This window comes from Siniperca chuatsi, linkage group LG8 (genome assembly GCF_020085105.1).
Source record: "Siniperca chuatsi isolate FFG_IHB_CAS linkage group LG8, ASM2008510v1, whole genome shotgun sequence".
Classification (NCBI taxonomy): Eukaryota; Metazoa; Chordata; class Actinopteri; order Centrarchiformes; family Sinipercidae; genus Siniperca; species Siniperca chuatsi.
Window position 1 is genome coordinate 10,518,517 of NC_058049.1, and position 24,319 is coordinate 10,542,835.

A 24,319-nucleotide genomic window follows, 5' to 3' on the forward strand; every position below is an offset into this window, starting at 1 on the left:
CACACACACACACAGTAGACCTAATATAATGCACTCTATAATGTAACCAGGTAATAACAATAACACCAGCTGTTATTAACACACACATAGACACAGAAAGGGCGTGTGTTCGTGTGACAGTAACACACACAGGCGCCTGCACCCATGGTGTGTTTTGTTTCCCCGGATTCCCGCCCTTCCTCCTAGCCTTTCATAATTCACTCATGGATCTATTCTTACTACCGAATGAACCCATGGGTGTATAAAGAGATTCAATCCCATCCGCTTGCTTTGAAATCACATTGACCTCTCCGTCACAACAGTCTCCTCCCCTTCGACGCCACACCGACCTTATGACTGTCAGCAAATCTGACCAATAGCGACTGGAATCCCCACTCCTTACGTATTTCACAGACCAATCAGAACGTGGGTGGGCGGAATCATCATGGGCCTGCCGTTCAGGTTTGGTTGCAAAGGTAATCTCTGGATGGGATTTTGTGAGTTTTCTTTGACATGTTATTTATTGTTCACTCTGTAATTTATAGCATTGTGTTGTATGTGCTTGTGTACGATTGTGTCTGTTAAAACAAATAATTTTGGGTAGGTAACGGTCGTCCATTTATGCTTGCCTAGCCAAGTCCAAAGTATTCCAAGCAGAGAGAACAACGGTGATTTTCCACTATTACAACAACTGTTTATTAATTCTGATTAATCACTGTGTTGTCAGGCAAATAACGACCTTGTCAGTGCATGTTGAAAGCTGTCAGAGCATCCTGGCGGCCATGAAACGGTTTTTTGTCGGTTACTACTATGTTATTGCTAAGTTACACGGTTGTAAGTTTGCTTTCTGTATCAATTTAGCCAAACACAGGGCTTTGTCTGCAAGTGTAAAACCACATTGGTTTTGTTACATCTGACATGTTTGTTTACATCTGTTTCCCCGTTCAGAATATAACGTTACTGGCTTCACTGTATGTGTCTGCACTCCGCATGCTATAGACTGCTCGGGGAAACACGTGTTAAGGCAAACATTTGTGCAACTCAACGCCCAAGACACAGATAAACTAATTCATTTTTGTTTACATACTGTTCTGGTTATTTCAGAAAGCCTTGTGAACTAATTTACTACTGAGCTGAGGAGACACCAGGACGGATGCCATATCGTACCACACCTCTTCTCCTTCAAGCAGCGTCCTCGACTGTTGGATAGGTACTATTCGGGAACTATTTGGAAGCGGTCAACTTGAATTTTTACCCTTTAAACGGAATGGATTTTGAAAAGACCTAACCTGGATGGTTTGCGTTACAAGTGTTGTTAAAAAGCCCGCTAGTGGAGTCTGCCAACTTTTGACGAGGTCGCATTAAGTCTCTCTGGAGGGGAACTAACTTAAAGCCAAAATGGATCAAGCCAGCGGTGGGGAGGACCCGAATAAACCCTCTAAAAAGAAGTCCAACGAGGATGAGGGTAAAAACAAAAAGCTGGTAGGTATTCAGACTGGCTCATTGCGGCTGCATGGAAGTAGTGAACTGTCACATCCTGTAGCCTAATCCCATAAGCATGGGTTAATTTCACTCTCAGACTGAGAAACTGAGAAAGTTGTACCACTCCACAGTTGCAGAAAGTTTCACTACAGTTTATTTTTACTCTGTGTAAACACTGCTTTATTAAGCCGATTGCACTGAAGATTTAGCCTTTCTAATACTTTTATAGTAATTAGTCAGTCAGTATAATCCTTGTGGTGAAGTCACATCAAACCAAGCCAAGTGGACATATAACTCCTGTGCAGTTAGTAAACAGCATGTTGTCAATACAGCACATCTCTGTTTAGTGCAGGATGAGGCTCAAATAGTTATTGATGTGTTGTTATTACTATTTAATGTAGCCCAATGCAGAGCAGCTAATAGCTGTTAGAGTTGAGCAAAAGAGATAGTGTTTCGCTGAGTGCTTTACTTTGGAAAGCATTCAGTGCATCATGTGATTATCCCTGTCAATACATCTGCTAGAAGTTCTTTGAAGAGCATTCTTGTTGTGACATTTGGGCTTCAATATATTTTTTAAAACATACACAAAGAAGTAGTCCAGTTACAGGATGACAGGATTGCATAGCACGATATCCGTGTGGTTTTTGGTGGTTTTATGAACATTGTGAGTGTGTGTGATTGATAAAACCTATCCTCAGTCAGCATGAACTGTATAATATAACAACTGAAAACTACATCCACATTCATTTCATTTTCATAGCCTCTCCATTGGCTTGGCCTAGAGGAGTAGTTTGTGGAGAGTGAGGAGTGTGCTTATTTAGAAAGTGGGCAACCCCGAGTCTGCATCATTTGAGATCTGGTGTCATTAACCTATTCCTGCATGCCGTTCATTGCCTGGAAATGAGATCATAAACTTTGGGGATGTGGTGGTAGCGGTGAAGGTGTTGTCGTGGATTCTGTATGAAGACTGGGTCAATCAGCAGCTGTAGAAACCAGTGGTTGAAAGTTATTTTCTGGGGCCAAGGACAAAAAACTTTGGCTGCTGTTGATCTTCATTTCTACTTTTCCACAATTGTCAGCGTGGAAAGCTTGGCTGCTGTTGAACTTTCTGAATGACGTTGCTTCTCAACAGCAAATCATTGACTACTAGTAGTGTTGCTTTATATTGTGCCTTTCGCTGAACTGTGATTGTTTGCTTATTGGTGGGATTGATCAAAAGTTTAGTTACAGCCACTGCTACCAAACAATGAAATAAAAAAGACACAATATAGGTTGACTAGTGTTTCTATTTTTGTAGAAAGTGACCAATGAGCCAAGTTGGACTGATTACAGACATAGGGTCTGACCGCTAATGACTTTGTTAACACCTCAGCTGTTAGGTGGTGTTTCTTGCTTCTCTGGTATGAAGGTGACCTAAAATGGAGACATGAGGAAAACAGTATCACTGCTGTGTTTCAGATTGGGCAAGCAGTGTCAAACATGCAATCACTGGTTGTGTTCCAGCAAAGTTACGGTGGGGAAAGTGTGACCATAATAACTGCTAGACAGGAATTCCCAGAGTGGACCGACGTGACGTGCACTCCCTGGGCTACCAAAGGGTGTTTTAAGAAATCCTAATAACAGCCTGCGACTCTTGAATATCCTGCCTCCCAAGTTTAATATTGTTTGCAAGGGTGTCTGGATGACAAAATTACTTTGCAAATCACTAGTGAGAAGTCTCTATTAAGGCCTTGTTTATACCTGGCATTAGCATGCGTCTTGGGTGATCCGATCACAAATGGACAGCTCCAAGTACATCAGTTCACACCTGGCATTAGAATATGTCTCCACATGTTCTTGAGTGACCATTTGTGATCAGATCTCACTCCCCCAACGCGTACATCATTTCCATTGCAAAGACCAAATGTGTTGTTGTTTTTAATTTGAATTGGATGAATTTACTGTTTATCAGACCATAAATGAGACAAGAATTAGGTTGGAAAAACGATAGACGCCGTATGGTAAATTGAATTCAATAATGGTAAATTGAATATCTTTTGGTTTTGAAACATTGGTTGGTTGAACAAAACAAGCAATTTTAAAGCATCACTTTGGGCTCTGCAAAATTGTGATGGTGGCATTTTTCCCAATTTTCTGAGACAACAAATAAAGACAAAAACAATAGATCAATCGGTAAAAAAATCAGCAATTGTATTCCTACTAAAAGGAATCATGAATCGTTCTTCTGTTGTAATATGTTAACACTGAGTGTTAACATAAAGTGAATAGCATCCCATATTGGGAATAAAGTAACAGCTAACTGCTGCCGTTAGCTAGTTATCTTAGTTAGCCGTGCAGGCAGCTAGCGGTCCTATTAGCTTCAAAGCTTAGTTTTGTTAAACCTCCTCCTCCCGGCGGTCCAAAGCTCATGTGCTAGCTTGGCCTCCGGTATTGTTGCTTCAATGCATAGAAAAATTAATACTGTTGATTTGAGATGTGAATGAGTATACACCAACAACATGAAAGAAACTAACATTCTGTTATACACAAATGTTAAGTACTGTGATAGTGAATATTTTCTCACTTTAAGTAGTCTATAGCCTAATGAGGGCTGTGTTTAAAAATAAAATACATAACAGAGAGCTTTCGAAAAAACGTGCATCCGAAAATAAAGTGGCTCTCAGATTGTTTTTTTTTTCCTGTACCTTCAGTTCGGATCATTTGTATATTTGCTCAAAAGGTTTGTGCTTCTGTGGAAAGAAGCCTAAAAGCTGTGTTTTCGCTGTCTACTTTTCTCTTAAAACACACACCAGACAAACTTTTCTCTGACCCCTGTACAGCTCTGATTGCAGGCTCATGCTTATGGTTTAATTTTTATGGAGTACAAAAAAAATCTGAAACTATTTTTTGGTGAAAACTCATACAGGAACTTGAGGGTTTAATGAACACTCACACTCAATATTTTCAGTAGTTTTTTCGTTATTTGACTATTATGCACATCATTTAGTCATTTCTGGTGAGTGCCTATGCAATTTCCAAGTCATCAGATTTTAACCTGAGTAAGAATATCCACTCATACTAATCCAAATTAATTTCCAGATTCCAGGCCTGGAATTAAGTCCTTTGTAGGGCAAGGCCACTTTGGCCTTTGATAAATACAAATTTATTGGGGCATTGCGGCCCTAATGTAGGGCACCAAGGCCGAAATCAATAGTGCAATAGTACCAATAAGTAATAATTACATTATATGAAGACAAAGCAGTATACAATCAACAATTAGGTGTCAGTACTGAGTTTATTAAAACTGTACACTGAATCAAGCACAACTTCTTTAATTAGTGAAGTAGTTTAAAAACATGCACACAAAGGGCAACCATTTACTGCATCCTGCCGAATCAATTTTGCCTGTTGTTGAGACTTCTTCTTCTTGTTTTGCACTTTAATATGACGCAATTGGTGCACGAATGACGTTAGTTGAATAGGTAGTCGTTCAACGTGGCCCAGGACACATTCGCGTACACATTGCTAAAAGAATGTGGCCATATGTGGTCTGAATGTTCGGCTCTCAATGTGTCCTCAATGCGTCTTGGGTGCATTCACACATGTACTTAGAGCTGTTCACTTGTGTTCGGATCACCCAGGACACATGTTAATGCCAGGTGTAAACAGGGCCTCAGATCACTGCTTTTTGTTCCTTAAATTGGTCTCAGGGCCAGGCACGTTCCCTCTTGCTCAATCCTCCAAGCAGAGTAGTCAGAGGCAAAGGAAACCTGAACTGTAGCTGTTGCAAAAAATCTCAACACAGAGTTTGGGGAAGGAAGTAATTATTCATCCCTGGGTGGAGCCATGATCTGTCCTCTGTTGTTTATCCCCACTTTTTAGCTGCCCCAATGTATACTGTAGCTAAGTTTGTTTGCAGACACGTAAATAATAATAATATGTTTAAAAAGGAAATGGAAACAAAAATGCAATTCATGTTTCAAGATTATTGAAACTGCAGAGGTCTATCAGATGATTATGTCATCTCATACTGACAAAAATTTGTTTTTTCTCATGGTTGGAGACTTTAAGATTTTCTTGTACTTTTCTATTTACAGCTTTCACCATATATGGGGCTATAGTATTACAATCCTGACATGCAGTGTAGTTAGTGTGGATGTGGTCCAGACAAAAGGGTGGGGTAATATCTATCATTAGTGGGATTAAAGAGGTTGTCACTGGCTTTTCACACTCAGAGCTGCAGAAAAGTACCATTTGCATGGCTAATAAGCAAAGTGGCAAACACTGGCACAGTTTGGTCTTGACAAAGTCAAATCAGTCTTTAGAGGAGAAACACTGAAAGCTGTATGTTTGTCTAACAAGTCACTAGGCAGGGTTACATCACAGAAACACCATTTGGGCTTTGGGCCCAGAATGTAGATACTCAACACAGCCAAGGACATTAGAATAACACAACAGTGTTCAGATAGATAGAGATAATTCAAAACTTTTCTGTTTGTAGCTATACTTTGTAATAATGTCCTTTTCTTGATGTTGTAAAAATGTGACATCCAATAAAACAGGCAGATGGAATGAGTTCTTTTTAAAGGAATTCAGGGGAGCCAGTTTGACAGAGGGAGAAATATTACCCCTCTGCATACCAGAGTAAAATATGACCTAACACAGAGCAGCATGAGGGAAATGCCATCCCAATGCATCTATATAATAGCTATGTGACTTCATATCACAGACCGTGTAGGTACAATCTTATTTTAGACTTATAATCTGAATGTAGAAAACAGACATTTATTGTGTGCCTCTATATATGTAGCATTTTTGATTGCTTTAATACCGTGAAGTGTTGAGGACTTTCAGGTTTAGCTGATATATCTGTTTATTATGTAAGCCATGATTTTTTCTTCACAAGAAACCTTGTCCAAAGCCTAACAGCTAACACGGGGACATTGGAGACTCCCTTCTTGTTGTAAGAATGAATTTACTATGAAAACCCACTTCTTGTGACATGCAGTGTTTATTTGCTATTGACCCACAGACCTATGTGATGTGAGGAGGAATGATATTGTTAAACAGCTTTGCTGTAATTTTAGAGAATCAGTTGTAGTAAACTAGCAGTAATATAAAAGAGTGAATGATTAACTGAGCAGAGATTCAGACATCAGTTATTTTCAAGAGTATGCTTTGTGGAAGAGATTTTCATGCTGAAGTACCCATATTTACCAAAGGCTTTAGCTGCACTTCAGCAAGTTTAAAATTGTGATTGCTATTCAACAATCAGTAATCCTTTGTTTTAAAGTAATAAATGTGTGATGATTAAACGTGTCATTCGTAGCTACAAAGCAGAAATACAGTCAAGGGACTGATTCATGTTTGCTTATTACAGGCTGTGGTTTTCTACTTTTGTTTTCTAGAATCTGTAATACAAAGAATAAGGGTGATCAGTATCTTGTATCTAATGTTGAATAAGTACAGTATATTCTAAAAAATGGGACACCTCAGGGAAGTGTGATAATTCCACTATTACTTTTTGTTAAATACATATTCATAAATGCACTGTTCATTTGGGAACATTTAGCAGATAATGGGGATTTGTGTAAAAAAAAAAAAAATTCACAATTTATTAAAATTAATGCAGTGTGTAGATGTATGCCATTTTGGTGGCTTTAGAATGTATTGAAAGTGAGAGTATGTAGCAGTTTAGTATCTGCTCAGGCTAGTATTAAGTCTGGTGCATCACCAGGATTTATAATATTAAATCATGGCAGCACATTTATGAGTAGTAACGTAAGGCACAGAGGTCACATTCATGTGGCTCCCTGCTCACATAGGCATTCTGGGTAAATGAGAGTGGACAAACTGGTCAAACCAGCTGGACAGTATAGATGTTAAATGTAGTGTGTTCTGGAAGGAAAAACAATAACGGAAACAGCAGTGGGATCATGGTACAAATTTCTGTTCAATATAAAACAGAGTTGGTACTGTGAGAAGTAGGGGAAGCAATGCATAGAAAAGCATAGGTAATAATGACTAGATTAAGAATAGGACACAATTTTAAACATACTAAAAGGTACATTTCTGAGTGGTCAGTAAATGTACAGGAAATGTTGTGTGATGTAACAAGAAAGATTCTAGCTGCCATGTAATCTGTAGCTATGCTAGTGACTTTCTACTGGGGTATAAGGGGGCTGCAGAATGACAGTGTTAAGTTGACATTTGTGCTAGTGTTAGCCAGCCCAAAAACTGTTGAGAGAGCTCAGTTCAATGTGCTGCTTGTTACCTACTAGCTACAGGTACAAGCCAGGTGCAGCTAATTATCGTTAACATTAGCCGTCTCCCAACTACTGTTTGGAGCTAGCTACAGTCTGGGAAGGTAGGGGTGAAACTGTGGACTGGAAATACCTAGGCTTTGAGGCAAATGACCCTGACAAACCTAAAGGATACCAGTTAGGCTGTATGCACAAGATGTTACAGAGCATTATTACCAACAAAAAGTCCTATACAACTTTGTCTAACCACATTAAAGGACCCACATCCTTAACCCTACAAAGAGGTTAGTAACTGCTAACATTTCAACAACACTAGAATGTTGAACAATGTTGAACTGTTATGTTGACAGCTGTGTGTGTTGTTCTGTTGTTGGGTCAACAGCCATTTCTAATACGTTAAGCAAACTCGAAGCTAGCTAATGTTACCATGTCCAGTCATGGCCTTGACATATCAACAACTGACCACACCTGGTATTAGTTAAATTAAAAAAATATGACCCTCATATCTATGCTATTGCGTATTGATACATTTCAAAGTATTGTTACTTAAGCATGGTAATTTCCAGTAACTTGTGAGCTTGACCTAGTGGTTACCTAGTTATTTTGTCAGTAAATTGGCCAGTGCCACCAAAATGAAAAGTTCAAAATGTTAGATGTCTTTTCACCATGGCAATCAACCCTGGAAATGTTTCTTATATACAAATCTGTCTTTTGTTCTACTTTTTTGTTGTTACTGACTGTTTACTGTACAATACAAGAATGTCAGTTTTGTCTAGCTGAACACTATTGTCTATCGCACTGAGCTTTTTAGATTCAGTTTTCAGCAGTAGGTAAATTTTGCTGGGAAAAGTCAATACTGTACTATACTGTAGTACACAGAAAAAGAATATGCACATTTGTATGTATACAGTAAATTTATTTGTGTAGCAATGTGTTAGATGTACTATAAACAGAAAATTTGACACAAAATGACATCCATGCCAACCCCCCCCAGAAACAATGAAAAAACCTGCAGTAGTTTAATAAAAAACAACAAATTGTACCTCAAAGTATATAACACTACAAGTTCTCATCTGTCGCATGACAGGTAATTTGTCAATTTAGCAGACATCACAAACATTCCATGTCATAGATATTTATGGAATATACATGTATGTCTGACAGATTTTGATAATTTAATGCATCATTTTGAATGTGATGGCTCAAACGATGAAAGAATGTTTTAGAAGTTGTGAAGAGTATGACAATTTCACTGAGAATCAACTCATCAGTTTTGATCATCAAGCCATGTGCAAGTGGTTATTGTGCAAATTGTAGACAACTGTACTTACTCTTTTGCACACATGCCAAAACACCCGCAATTTGCTTGAATGAATGAGAAATTCCAATCTGTTGTGAACAACAAACTAATTGTTCACAGATCTGAACTTACTGTTTTGAAAAAAATATTTCTCATTTAAGAATTGAGCCAAAGTGAATAAGGAAAAACTGTAAGTTAATATGGTCTTTCATGCTTTTGTGTTATTGGTGAAATTGAATGCTTTCTGAAATTGTGTTGCAAAGGGCCTTCAGAAAATATTTAATAAACTACTTTTTCTACAGTTAAATAAAGACTATGACATCAATATAAGAACTGCCTAAAAATTAAGCAGAATGAAAAGCTGGCATAGTCTCAACATTGGCATGTTGGCAATGTCCATTATTGTCTGTCAGGTTTTATTTGAGAGTGTTTGCAATTTGTAATTAACCCTTATTAATGAAATTGGGACTTAATGATTGTAATCATGCTCGTCATTTAGTTGCTCATTAAAGTAATTAAGGTTTCAGTAATGAATGGACAGTTCAGCACAACTTAAGCAGCGGTGTCTTTAATGAGACCCTGGACATAGGAGAGCTTAGTGAATAGGCATGCACTACATTTCATTCTGTAGGCTACCTAGACATTTTATAGACACACGGTTGTTTCGAAGTGTGTTTGGGTAATATAAAGTTATTTATCATTTACTGTTTGTCAGTTTAATCATATCATGGATTCTTTTTTTAAATATTTTGTTGCTTAGAATAACACTACTATGCAGTTTGTCTCTGAATAATTTCTGAAATACTTCAATGACAGCTGAAAATGATGAACATCAGCTTAATTCGTGTTTTACCACACCTAAAGAGATATTGTGCTTCACTGTATATTTATCAGGACAAGTAATTTTGTGTAGGAATCAACTATACTGCTAAGCAACGGTGTTGTTAACCTTTGTGCTTTTGACAGTTTTGACAGTATCACATTGTGAATCATATTTAATGGCTCACTGTGCCACTGCTTTTAGGAGCTGTGGCATTTGAAGCTTTTGACAGTTTGATACATGAGCTTTAGGGAAGCCTCAGGGATCATTTTAGGTCATCTAAGCATGTCATTAGTACAAGTTATCAGCCTGTCACACACTTGAGGCTGTTTTGCCTATTTCCTGTTTGGTCAATCTCAACAAGTAGCCGTGTAGCCCGATCTATTTTTTTCGGTGCTGCTTTGTAATTTTTCTACTTTTACATTATGTATTATTGAATGAATATAACCGTGAATGCGTTAGGGAGACTTGTGAGAAACAGCAGGAAACAGACCACATGTGTTTTAATGGCACTCAGGAAGTTGGAGAGAGGAAGCGGTTAAGAATGCTTAAGTCACACAGTGGAAGAAACCGACAGACCCACTGCTGTAATGTCACCCTCTGAGATGAGCCCTATTCATGTACATCAATGGATTAGATCTAAGACTTAAGAATGGGAAATTTATTTGGCTGCCTCAGTTACATATAAGTTATATATAGTAGTTTGATGATCTATGAGTGGTATGCTGTGTTTTGACTGAGTAACTGCAGAGTCTGATGTAGGCCAGGATGAAGGGGTTTCCCAGCGCTTTTACTTTTATTAAATTGAAGGATTGTGATGGGGGAGCTTTCCCTCTTGCTAAATTTCCTGAGAAGAGGGGTTTGTCATCGCCATTGATGTGCTTCGAAATCGGATTTTGGTGGGTTGACAGTTGCAAATATGAGAGAGAATGTGACTTTTGCTGCGTTATATAGTTTAATTTACTGTGTCACAGAAGAATGTGCTTAGATGCAAGTCTTCCTGACAATATATGGAGAGATTAAAGCAAGCTAATACTGTATTTGAATTGGAGAATTGAATCATTCAATTTTAAATGTTGATTTGTTTAATAAACCAGTTAATGTAATGTAGGACACTGTGAAAGGAGGTCAGTGCAGAAGACGACTGGCTGACTCAATGCACTGCCTGATACATGTCTAATGAAAAAGGCTTGACACAGGGATATCATGAGTCATCTTTTTTATCTTAAAAGAAAATTTAGTAGTGGTAATGTAGAATATAACAGGTATGTGGCAGGCACAACAACAAGGTCATGAGGTCACTTGTTTTTGCACATGTCAGCAGTTAGAGAAAAAGACTGGTTAAATAGATAATAAAGCTGGATTTTATATAGTAGATAAAATAAGTCAGATTAATAATTGTGAGATCATAAAGTTGCTGCAGTTCTAATAGTCTTTGCTGGATTTCTTATGATAAGAGTCTGTATAATACAAATGAGATGCCTCTGTGATGTCATGAACAATTTAAGGATATCTCTATACACTGACATTTCCTTTCTTACTAACCCCAACTTTTGTAATGGCTGCATATCATGCCAACCCTCAAGGGTACAGTACTAGAAATTTGCTTTCAACAGAGACAGATAACTGGAGGGCAGTGCTGTGCTAGTCTGCAGTCACATGGTCAGGCCATCCAGTGTGGAGCCATTCAAATCTTACAGTAGCTCTACTGACTTTTGTGTGCTTCCCGTTTGAAATGGTTGCTGTTTTAGGAAACTGTAAACAGTACCAGCACTCTCCTGAAATAATAAGACTACCACAGACTCATGCCCTTTTAAAGGCACTTCAGCTCTCGCTCCTCCTCCCACCTTTCAAATTAATGACGTGTTTTGAAATGTTTTTGGAATGAAACAAGTGAAAGTATCTTAAAGTCAAGACTGTGCATAAGAACTGAGTCAACACTACATCTGTCAAGACTTAAGGATTTGTTTAGGAGCCAACCAATTCTGATTTGGATCACTTTTATGTGCCCTCATAAGTCTGATACATATCCGATTTGTGGCAATGGAGCCGGTGATTGAGGAAAGATTGATGTTGCTACCATGCAAATATAAACCAATTTATACATTTGGGGTAATAAATGGTTGTTTGATTTGTAATTTGACATTAATTCAAATGATGAATAAATCAACCATTTATTAACAATGTACATCCCTAGCATGCAGTTTTGTTGTCAACTGATTGGGGCCCTGTTCCAAGAAGCAGGTTTACAGAATTATCACAATTTGCTGGGTAAAACACTTTCAAATCTAAAAAAAATGACTGATATAAAAAGACCTGTTGTGAATTTTATTCTGCAAAGTTATTTAGACAACTCAGGATGTAGGTCCTACAGCTGGGGAGATGAAAACATCAACCAAAGTTTGAATAAAGATGAGACATAAGGCTGTAGTGCATATCAAACCAGATGTTAACTGTCATTTAACGTTCAGGAAGAATTATTTGCATAGTGTGAGTGAAAACACTGGGAGAGGGCATTTTTATCTGGCTGCTGAAGTCAGTTTTAATAGTGAGTATATTAAAAATGGATAAATGCTCTCCAGATATAGTTTGAATACATGTCACATGAAATGCTAGATGTAAATAGTCTTAGTGTGTCTTTGCCCCCCCCCCTCTCTGCTCTCCTTGAAAAGGGTGTACTCACAGTGCAAACAAAGATTGATTTGATAGATTTTATCAAGAAGGATAAATGTTACTTTCATGCTTTCATAAATCTTTCATAGCAGCGTAGGCTGCACTGTGGACTACCTCTCTGAAACAACCATTGAGAAGTCTTTGTAACATAAAGGAATTGATTTGTTTAGACTGTCTAATTCAGTTGGTATTTGGTGCTGTCTGATGCCACTTCCCCACAATTGAGCATGATATTGGAAATGCTGACCATCCTATCTGATTACACAAAGACAAATTATGTAATTTGGATGTTTATGGCTATGACTAGCAAACATTAGTCTCTAATGTTACTTACAGGAAAGTAGTGCCATGGCATAAAAGGGTGTCAGCTACAAGTTTGTCTTGCACAGTAGGAGTTTGGTGGAGCTTAGTTGTTCTTCTGTGTAAAAACAGCGTTCTGTTTTCCCTCTTAACATAATATATATACAGTATATTTAGATAAAGGTGTTGTCAAATCTGTAATCTGATATATGCATTTGGGGGCGGCTGTGGCTCAGGCGGTAGAGTGAGTTATCCACTGATGACAGGGTTGGTGGTTCGATCCTCAGCTCCTCCTGTCCACATGTCTTGGGCAAGACACTGAACCTCAAATTCCTCCTGATAGTCAGGCCAGCACCTTGCATGGTAGTGTGCTGATTATGTGAATGCATGAAAGAGAGGGCAATTGTAAAGCGCTTTGGATAAAAGTGCTATATAAATGCAGCCATTTACAATTTGTCAGGGTTGTGGACAGGGCTCCACACCTTTTTCTAGTAAGAGCTCTGGTGCACCCTATTGAAATGTTTAGGAGCAACAGCCCAAATTTAGAGGCCCTTTATATTGACATTCAAAACAAGATATAATTCCCCCCCCCCCTTTCCATCTTAAATTTGTTTCTGATCTGTGATTTGGTAATAGGTACAGACATGTATCAGCTATCCCTCCTACAGACTGTGCACATGCACTGTCATTGCTGTGCATCAGATTCACTTGTACTATTTTTTTCCCCTCAAATGTATTCAAGCCATGCTGTGAGTGTTAGGAATGACAATTCTTCCTTTGCTTTATGGTAAGCTGTTTTTTAAAAATGATTATCACTTCTGTTTTTTTCTACTGACTGGTAGATGTCTGGCTCGAAAGCTTTAGGAGTTTAAGGTGTGTTGCGATCAGTGCATGAGTCTCTGCATCTTTTATGCTTTATAATGTTAGCTGTGGCGAATTGGCAAACCAAGTTTTCTATGCAGCTGTTTGCAAAAACAGTAGTCTCCTGCGTTGTGTGCTTTATTTCCATGTAATATACTCCTTCACGTTTGAGTTTTGTTGCCACAATAGGCAGTTTAATTACATATAAGCAATATGAGCTACTGAAGTAAGTAATGCATTAGAAATGAACAGAGGTCCACACTGCAATGTGGTATTGTCAGAATTACAATCCAAATTACCCAGACCACAGTACAATGCTGATTCTGTGATTTTTTATTTATTTTTTTTTTTTTAGGTTGTCACTCCTCAATGAGGCTGCTAAGATCCTGTGTAATCAGTTGCTCTTAATTCCTTTGGTAGTGCAGGAAGCAAGTTTTATACTGCTTCTGTGTCTAACAGCTCTCTAATGTCAGTCATTATTGCTTCTTATGAGTTAATAATAGTATATTGCTTGATGGTTCTGAGCAGTGTCTGTAAGATGTCTTTAATGCAGCTTCAGTCCTCTTGCCCTGAATTGTTAATGTTTGCAGCAACGAGATGCTTTACTCCACTGAATACAACAGAGAGGGGAAAGGGCATGTGTGCAATTGGTGTTAGGTAGTTTAGTACATTAATAATTGTTTCTTTCTGAATAAGCAACAAACACCTTTAGAGTTTATGAAATAAATGAACACATACAGATTTTCCACAAAACCCAACTCGACTGCTGAGCTACTAAAGTCTACTTACCAGTGTACAAGGCTAATTAAACATTTGCACAATTTTCCTAAATTTCTCGCAGCTCTTCTATCAGCATTGGGAACTTGTTTTTAGAATTTCTTTGCCACACTGAAACCAGTTGTGAGTGCTGCTAACACTTACTAGCCTGTAGCTGAACTGAGCAGTTGATTAAACAGGGACACAAGGTAGTTTCATGAAGTTGCCAAGAACTGTCGGCAGCACATTGCATTACAGTCTTCACTGCCAACCATGGCTGGCTCCCAGTAATCCTTTGTTATTATTAGAACTAATTAAAGTAAAACCCAATTTCCTTCTAAACTCGTTTTACAGAGGCATCGTGGCTACTAATTTTATAGTGATAGTTCCAGTGAGTGAGTTAAAATGACATGATACAGATGGTCTAGTTAAATTGGTTGGGAATAACAGGCGTTGCTATTAAAAAGCTGTGCAATAGTAGCCAATTTGAAACAAAGTTGGTCCTTTGTCCATCTTGAATAAAAATATATTTCAAGTGCCACCTGGTGGAATTTTGTAATGAGCAATGGAAGGATATGTCTCTGCATGAGTTAATGTAATATTAACATTAATTGTAGTTTGTAATATTCATTTTAAAAGTTGTTGTGTGAAATATGCATACTGGTATGGTTTTGTTTCCTCAAATTGACTCAAGTTGTGGGATATTGCTTTGTGTTTTAATTTTTAAGGATCTGCATGGAGTCATAATCATATTTGATTAAGGAGGGACCCAGAGCTAATTTGATTAGGTTATTTAGAGGAATATGTGTTTGGTAATAAACATTTATTATGATGAAAAAGTTTACTTTAATAAGCGGGAGAAGCCCAGAGGACATGCAAGCTTAATTGTTGAATGTTAAATTGCGTTGTTGCGATGTTGCCAAGATAATGGGCAAGGAAAGGCCCTCAAGTCAAGGCAATTAACCAAACAGTGGTTTGATTGTTGTTAAATTGATTAGAAAATGTTTAAGTACTCCATTTGAAAATTAGCTATTGTTTCACGCGGTTTTAGACTGCAAGAGAATGCTGGGCTTAATGATACATAGGCTCTGAGTTAGAAATGGGAAAAGTTGTTGCTCAGGTCAAATTCTTAGCTTAAAAGATGTTGTGGCAACTTGTGTAGCTATATTAACGGCAACAAATGGTGGTGAAACATACCTGGACACCCCAGGCAGAACCCTCTATGCATAATATCGGATTAATATGACATATTTGTTATCTTGACTTGAAATAACAGCTTGGACAACACATAAGCCTGCACATACAGACTGAAGACTGGTTCATAGCTTTATCTACCAACTGTTGATCATTTGTTGGAAACAAAACTAGTGATAGATATGGCAGTTTGAGTGTCTGCTCAGTGTTGCCCACAGCGACAGCTGATGAAGATGCACAGAGGGAGGTGCAGGTTAGAGCCAGTCTGTTTGCTCGCCCCAGCATCAGTAGTTTCCTGATTAGACTAGTGGAGAAATCTGCGGCTGGAGGCAGGCTTTATGGTCATCACCACCCCACATCTCCCTACTCATTAGTACTTCACAGCCTAGCGCCACAGCATATGGCAGTGTTGCTACTGCTTCCCATTTGAGGTGTGTTTCAAATTGCTGTCCCTTGCCGAAACACAAGCCTTTGGCAGTAGCCTGTCTTATTGTGTCTGAGATGAAGATAAACATCTGTAGTAAAGAGAAGTTGTGGTTTTAATTTTGTTATATGAGCTATTTGTAACATTTTGTGAGGATGCTAAGATTTGATTTGCAAGAAAACACAGATAAAAAAGTTAGGAATTTCTTTGACTGAAGTTTATAATAACAGTAAGTGAACAAGAATGATGTGGTTTGACCATTGTCACTACAAGAGATGCTCTTTAGAACACATATTACAGAGATAAAAGAACCTTTTGGTGTTTGACTGTGTCAGGCTGTAACATATTGCCTTGTGAAAGTTTATTATTTTTGGGATACACAAAACGTTACCCAAACAGCACTAACTTGCATGTTTTCAAAGGGTGTTGTGAAAAAGTGTGCTTATTATGTTTTGTAGCTGTGGGATTATAGGTGCTTTATGATATGTCTCATTGTATGTATTTGTCTTAAAGTGTGCATGCTTGGGATGTTCACTCTAAAACACACACACACATTTACATACATTAAAACCCTATTATTTGGAATCATAAAGTATTGTCACATCCTACACATGTACAGTATCCAAGATATGCTCATATCCTTATTAAAAAAATAAAATAAAAATAAAAATAATAATAATAATAATAATAATAATAATGATGATGATGAGAATGGACCAATGCTAGCTGTGGTTCTAAGACATTTAGCACCATGTCCTTTGTCTTCTCTGATGTAAGTGTATTTGTTAATTGGAGACTTAATTCGATTCTGAGAGGAACATGAGAAAGTATCTAGAGGACACTGTGCATGCGTGCGCACTTCAGATGGGATACATACTGTGCACTTTGCGGTGTTGTCATTTTCTGTTGGATCTTGTTTTTCACACTGTGCCCTCCCTTCAACAGAACATACACATAAAAACATTGGCTGATGATATGGTAAGGTGCTCGGTTTAATTTTGTTGTGACTAGTTTTGTTTTACATCATCTCATGTTTTGTCAAAGCTGCATGGGACTTTTAACTAAAATATGTGGATGGATCAAATGTGCCAGAAGCAAATTAATTCAATTAATTTTTTAACCAAACAGAACATGAAAAACGGAAGATAGGTCCTACAGTGTAACAGTTTTTTGTTTCTGTATAGTAATACAAAGGCTAAGCTTAAACTTGTCTCATTTATTTGTTGTGGTAGCCCTCCATAACGCTATGTGTAAATAAAACATGATTTATATTGGCCCCATTATTTAGCACCACAAAGTCCTAAATTTTTCATCATGAACAAAATTTAGCCCATAGCATCTAGACTTTTGTTAGCAGCTCATAGATCATTTAGTGTGCAATTATCAGTAGCACTTCCGATTAGATGTTTCTGCCTGTGTTTTTTAAAATACCCTTATTTAACAAATAACCTAACTTTGACACTTAGAAGATCATGCAGTATTGCATTAACTTTTAGGATGTACAATGCAATGTCAGCATGCAACTGCACTTATCGGGAATGATGTTTTTTCTTAGCACACAGTATGTTTAATCCATCCAGTAATATTTTAGCAAACTGATAGTAGTGACATCATGTATGTCATTACCTAATGTTTGTCTTTCTATTTCATTTCTATATATTCATTCATCTAGCACGTCCTCTCCATTCCATTTTACTAAATATGACTAACATTGACTGGTTGCATGCGATTCATGTATTTTTCTGCTTTCACACTAAACTTTACTATACTGCATTCATCAGAATAGCATCAACTGGTGAATATAACAAGGAAACTCAACTGAACTGCACAGATGTTATCACAGTGAGCTTAAGTTGTTATTGTATGCTAAAACTATTCTAATAACATGAGCACAAACCAGGCAATCCTATGGGTGTGATGGTAAGTAACGTCCTGATAAGTTTCATACAGTATACTATGTCAAATACAGGTGTTTTTTTACTACTAGTATGTTGCAGACTTTATCTGTATTTGTTTTGAATATTAAAAAGTAAAAAATTGATTAAAAAAAATCTAAAAAATAGTTTTTAACCTCACACAAGGTTCTAGAGATAGCAATTTTAGTCCGTTTGTCGGTCCAACACTATTGGATGGATTGACATGGGATTTTATGAGCAAATTCATTCTCTTCACAGGAAGTACCCTTTTTTATATTGGTGACTCCATTTCCAGAAATCCCAAAATTTCAATAGTGGCTTACCACAGTGACTGTTCCTCTACCACCACTTTCTGGCCAAATACTAACGTAATGAAGAACGCCTTCATGCTCAGTGAAACCATTTGATTTAGGCAACAACATGGCCTGACCTCTCGCACCACCGTCAAGACCAATTTTTTTAAATGTGTGTGTGTGTGGACATGAAATTTTGGTTACACACAATCTACTCCCTTTTAGAAAATCAGATTTTCTTTAAATGTAAATCAGCAATAACCAAAAACATTGAGCCTTATACTTGACCTAGTCTGAACAGGATTGTTAGCAGTGCAATATTTTAATTTCTCCAACATTCTGTTTTCTTTCAGCGCGATCGTATTACCAGCTTCAGGAAAACAGGGATGAAGAAGGAGAAGCCCCTTATACAGCACCCAACAGATCCCCTCTCTACCCAGGCAGAACTGCCTGTTCCTCAGCCTCTTTTTGATGACCGCTCCATGAACCTCTCGGAAAAGGAGATCATTGACCTCTTTGAGAAGATGATGGTGAGATTGTATTTCTCTTGCAGTGTTTCCTCTGCATAGGGTCATCTGTAGCACTCCACAACAGTTTTATTATTGCTGCCACAAAATAATATATAATGAGCATTCTATTATGAAATTTTAAATTGATTCATAAATCTATGCAAAGAGGTAAGTAGAGAAACAGAGGTGCTGTCGCGAATGTTGGTGAAGAGGAGTTTGACAAGGCAGAAATCTAAGTTTGAAAAACATTTTTATATCAATATATTACCACCCACAGATCTTCATGCATCCTTGTTTTACTGCTTACTGCTTTAGTGAACAAAGCTTTGCCTGGGATGTAAATAAGGATGATAATGAAATAACTGCTTTTCAAAGCTCTCCTAGTTTTCTGCAACATCCTAGTTTTCTGCAACATCTTAAAATTGTCTGTCATTTTACTATATAATCTGTCCTGATAAAATTCTCCTTTCAAGATATCATGGTGTACAGTTCTTGTAACTAAATTAACAAGTTAGATTTTACCAAAATGTATTACAGCCTTAGATCTCAAACCAGGATATGATGTTTACATCTGCATACTCTTAAATAATCCAAGACCCAGTAATACTAGTGCGCATGTAAACATCTGCATCTGCAAACAAAGCTCCAGTAGTTGTGATTGTAGTCACACACTCACACACACACACCTGTGATCAGAGACAGGCTGAACTTTATCTGTAGATTTATAGAGATCATGTTTAATTTTTAAATTTTTTTTTACCCCTTTTATCTATGACATAAGTTAGAAAAACATCAGTACTAAGTATCCAAAGGTCCAGGATTGAAAACCATTCATGTAACTGCAGAGGTTTGTGAAATTATGTAAATATTGTGCAGGTCAAAGCCCCAACAAATTAATACTTGGGCGATGGCACACATGACTGATTGTCCAGTCGTAGCAGCCTATTGAGAATGCAGTGTACACAACTCCCACGGTGAAATGAAACCCTGCCCTCTGACAGGACCTCTTCTTTGAGAACTGACCCTGACTTGAGGTACAAAATGTGTAAAATAAATTCACAAATTTGTGATGCAAAGCTTAATTTTTGAAACATGAGATGATGTAGTTGTAGTGTCTAGTTTACATTTCATTTATCCTAAATAGGCTTGAGATATGTACAGTATTTATAGTAGAGGTAATTGCATTTTCATTCAGATGTTAAACTTTTGTGAAGCAGGGCTCCACCTACATATTCCCTAGTCCACTGTCAGAAGAACACCAAACTTTGAAATTCACTTCGCACTCATCTGTGGGGTCAAAGCTCTGTCACACTTGTGATTTTCTCCATTGAAATGCATTTTTGGCCTTATGTACTGCAGGATTGAAATCTAACAAAAAGCTTTCAGCCCATCTCTTTGAAGTGGGGAGCTGAATTACTCTGGCTTCATTGCATAGGTTGTGTATTGTGGATAATGTCTCTGAGTGTGTGTGTGTGTGCGTGGTACGGTGCCTGCCTTTCCTTTTTTCTCATACAATGGTCTTTATTGCCAGGGCCAGAGAAATGTGACCAGTGCTCCTGGTTTTCATCAGGCTACTGCTCAGTGTTTTCTTGCCTGGGTGCTCATCCCTGTCACTCAGTTCACCTCTCAATTACTATGTTTGTGCCCACAGCGGCGTGACATTAAACCCAGGCTTCAATTTGCTCAGTGATAGACGACACCGAAGGCATGTTTGCTGCTCTGACATTTGACAGGCCTTGACACTTTGGCTTGGGAAGTGTAATTACAGTAATGAAATCAAAAAGAAAAGGGTTATTTACTTATGTACTTTTGAAGCCTCCACTATTTGCTCTCGTAGACTGTAAACTTTTCTGTTTTGATGTAGCAAACACAGAAATGACAGTGGTGGGTAGTTTGTTTTGATACTAGTAGCTTCTCTTCAGCATCTATGTGTCTTTATCATCTCTCTATCTCTTTATGTCATACACACACATTTTAGTTGCTCTCTTTGTCTTTACACCCATTCCGTTATTGATTGTTTTTATGGTGCTACATGCTACAGCATTAGATGTCTAGCCTGTTTCAAATGAAGGGATGGCCCATGCCATATTATTGAGACCACCTACTGTGCATTAATGACTAGGAGAAAGTGAAAATATTTTTCTCTGGAAAGTGGTTTACACATTGCGCTGTGTATCTCAAAGCCTAAATAGCACATAGCCTATTACTGAAAGGTCATCAAAGGGATCTGGGAAAATATAGGAAGAAACACTCAGTCAGTGGGGAGGAAAACCAAATGAACTCTTTGTAGAATGTTTTGAAGCTAACCATTGAGAGCAGAACTATATTCATAAAACTGCAGGGAAAGTTAAAATGCATGAAAAAACATTTACTTTCAGCACTGCCTTTAGAAGGGTGTAGTGTATGTCTTTACTCTGTGTGTCCTGTCGTTGGATTTTCCAAGATGTGCACAGCTGGAATTCAGAGCCCCTCATCAAAATGCACACCAGTAAATCCACTGATGAAATGTCCGGTATTTGCATCTCACTAAGGAGGAAGCTGTGTTGCAGTAGCAGACCCCAATCCAAGCAGTTCAGTCTAGGCACACAGTAACACACAAAATAACATGTGAACTAATTTCATCAGCATTCAGTGAGCTGTGAAACCTTACACTACACTTTGGTGTAACACAAACACATTTCATCGTCAGTTCAACTCTTTATTGTCTGTAAACGGACCATTAAAGGAAAGGAGACGTGGGATATCTGGAGAGGTCAGAGACATGACCTTGTCCTCTCCATCCAGACAAAAATCTCCCTGATGGCGCAACTTTGTGTCAATAGCTGCTGCATATTGGCACTTTAAGTCATCTGTGCTGATGTGGCCATTAGCAGTCATGGCATTGTTATGCAAATTATGCTTTTACTTGTCTTTCAGCATGAAAACCTCAAAGTGCATGACATCTTTACTTAGAATTGACTGAATTGACTTGATTCCAGTGCCTATTTGTCTGTGCTACCATTCTTTAGAGAGTGTCTTCTCATTGTCAAGAGTAGTGTTTGGCATTGAGATGATTGCAGAGACAGAGGACCAGTGAATGAAGAATGTCACATTGCAGTGCTGCTGTGGCTAGTTTGAGATTTTATGTGCCTCTCTATGCGCCATTGTCAGGATGAACACTCCTAGTAATAAGCTCCTATGTGATCCCTCAGCAGTTATGCTCACATTAAAACCAGTCCACAGGAGAGTTACAGTGTGTGCCCTTGCACACACAGATCAGACTTGAGGGTAGTGGACAAAATAATCGATTTGTCACAGATAAATTAAAACATTTTTGTACGTCTTCCAAGATCCACTTTTCCCCATAGCTTGGACTTTTCATATCCATTTCAGCCTCAAACATATTTAATAGTAGCCATTAATTGCTCTTTTCTGTGATTTGAAGCCTGTGGCACTCTGGATTAGGCTGTGTTTTCAGCCACATCGCACCACATAATTTTTTGCCCATCTGCTATTTTTTTATATACAGGGTAGTCACTAAGTAGAAAGACAGTGACATACTGTATATTCTGTTGTTTTGGCTCTGTACTCAAAGGCATTGGATTTGAAATTTGGGGCAATACAATTTATAGGTCAAATCAAGAGCTTAAATTAAGTCAACATATTTGATACAATAGTGTTCCTAAAACTCCTGTCGGTGATGCTTGATTTGCCAAGTGTTTCAGAATGACATTGTCTTTGCAATAATTAAGACAAGTGGTGACTGATTAATATTAGAAAACTCTGAGAAGAGCTTGCCAGACCAACATGAGACAACAAGATCTAGAACATGTTTCTTGGTAACCCCACTGTCATTGATACAAGCTCAGATAGTTACACCAGCAGCATAGTCGAAGATATCCTGGGACTCTTTTCATGTAGCCTGTGAGGGTATAATTAATAAAAGACCATTAATCATTTTGGAGACTAAACATGGAGGGCTCATTCTTCCAGTTTGCCCCCTGACAAGCGTCCTACAGGCCCATTACTCCTACCCCTCCTACAACATACTCACCCCGCCACATTTTGCCTCATTTATTGAATGCCAATTAAGCAGATAAATTAGCAGGGTTCAAAGATTAATTAAAAAACCTGCTGGTTTCCTTGGTTGAGAAAACCTGCCAATTGTAAAACTTTCAGCCACATTTTTTCTTCCCTGTTCCACAAAAAGGATGTTAATGGTTTTTTAGCTCAGAGGGTATTTACTAGAGGAAATGTAGTTGGAGGAATTTAGGTCATGGTGTCCCTGGATGGGATTCCTGCCCATGCTTCACTGACAAATGAAGTAAAACAGTTTGAATTGGATTACTTGCGGTAAGATATTCAAACCATTGTATTACAGTGTTCTTATTTAGAAGTGACACGCTTAATTTATTAGGTGAATTTTACATTAAATCGAATGGAGGGGAATCACTGCCAAATTAGATCAACCCTACTAAAGGACAAATGATTTTCTGCGCTCCCCAGCAGAGGGCAGCATGGCTCCACAACTTTAGGTTTACTATCCTAAAACCCTGAGGAGGATGTTTTTTCTCTCTGTTCATTCTAGCTGTCTCTTTGTGAAAGAGTGCTTCTGATAAACATCCCCCTCCATTCTAATCATCATGTCATTCCCTAGCTTTTAGTGCTCTGTCCGGCCTTCGCTCCATCCCCTGATGTCTCTCACATGAAAGACCTCTTTTGTGATGCAGAATTAAAGTAGCACAAAGATAATACTCCCAATAACACGCAGATACTGCCTATCCAGCCTATCTGATGTGATTGCATGGCCTCAAAAGAAGCAGTGTTGTTTGATTCTGCTCTCTTGTTCGGAGTTGGCGTGTACAGTTTATATTGCTGTAGCCTTGCTACTTTCGTTTCAAGGACTAATTATTACTGCCATTATTTCCTGTTGCTACCTCGTGACTTTGACAAAGAAACATAGATGGAAAAGAAATGTATTAAACTGTAGTAGGACAGGTTCAGATGTAAAAGGGTTATAGCGAAAATGAAAGTGTAATTGTTGGTAGAAATATTTTTGCTAACTAACTGTTGTACTGTAAATAACATGGTTCAAAGTTTGAGGTTTTGAAATGCATTTGTTTTGCTATGTTCTATTAGGTTTAAGTGTACAACTTCTGTTTGGTCACCAGCATAGAATATATGTTGGTGTTGATTTGGGATTGGCTTTTATTTCACACTATTCCCTTTCTTATTCTCTGAGATGCAGCCCAATGTATGTTGTGTAATAAAGCATAAATGCTGCAACTCAGAAAACAATCTTAACTTACCTTTCAGGTTTCTTTTGTACAATTTTATCAAAAATGTTCATAAATCTGTTGCGCTAAATTTGAGCAGTGCCCAGTCTCTACCATTACATAAAATTTCTCCTCACTGTCTCTTTTTATCCAGGAGGACATGAACCTGAACGAGGAACGCAAAGCCCCTCTGCGCGGAAAGGACTTAAGCACAAAACGCGAGATGGTGGTCCAGTACATCTCAGCCACTGCCAAATCTGTAAGTGAGAGAGTAAACTGAAGTGCTCTATCTTTATACACTGAAGAGTGTGTACT

The 24,319-nt window shown here is 38.0% G+C and overlaps 1 protein-coding gene across 1 annotated transcript in view; it reads left to right on the plus strand.

Annotated features, from left to right (window-relative positions):
• The first annotated feature begins 501 nt into the window (after nucleotides 1–501).
• diaph2 (diaphanous-related formin 2) overlaps nucleotides 502–24,319 on the plus strand; it is a 372,579-nt gene continuing 348,761 nt past the window's right edge. Inside the window, exons 1-5 of the mRNA XM_044206253.1 lie at nucleotides 502–647; nucleotides 1,084–1,461; nucleotides 16,977–17,009; nucleotides 18,594–18,770; nucleotides 24,159–24,263. Coding sequence (XP_044062188.1) covers nucleotides 1,378–1,461; nucleotides 16,977–17,009; nucleotides 18,594–18,770; nucleotides 24,159–24,263 — 399 coding nt within the window. The 5' untranslated portion in view covers nucleotides 502–647; nucleotides 1,084–1,377. The remainder of the gene's footprint in view (nucleotides 648–1,083; nucleotides 1,462–16,976; nucleotides 17,010–18,593; nucleotides 18,771–24,158; nucleotides 24,264–24,319) is intronic.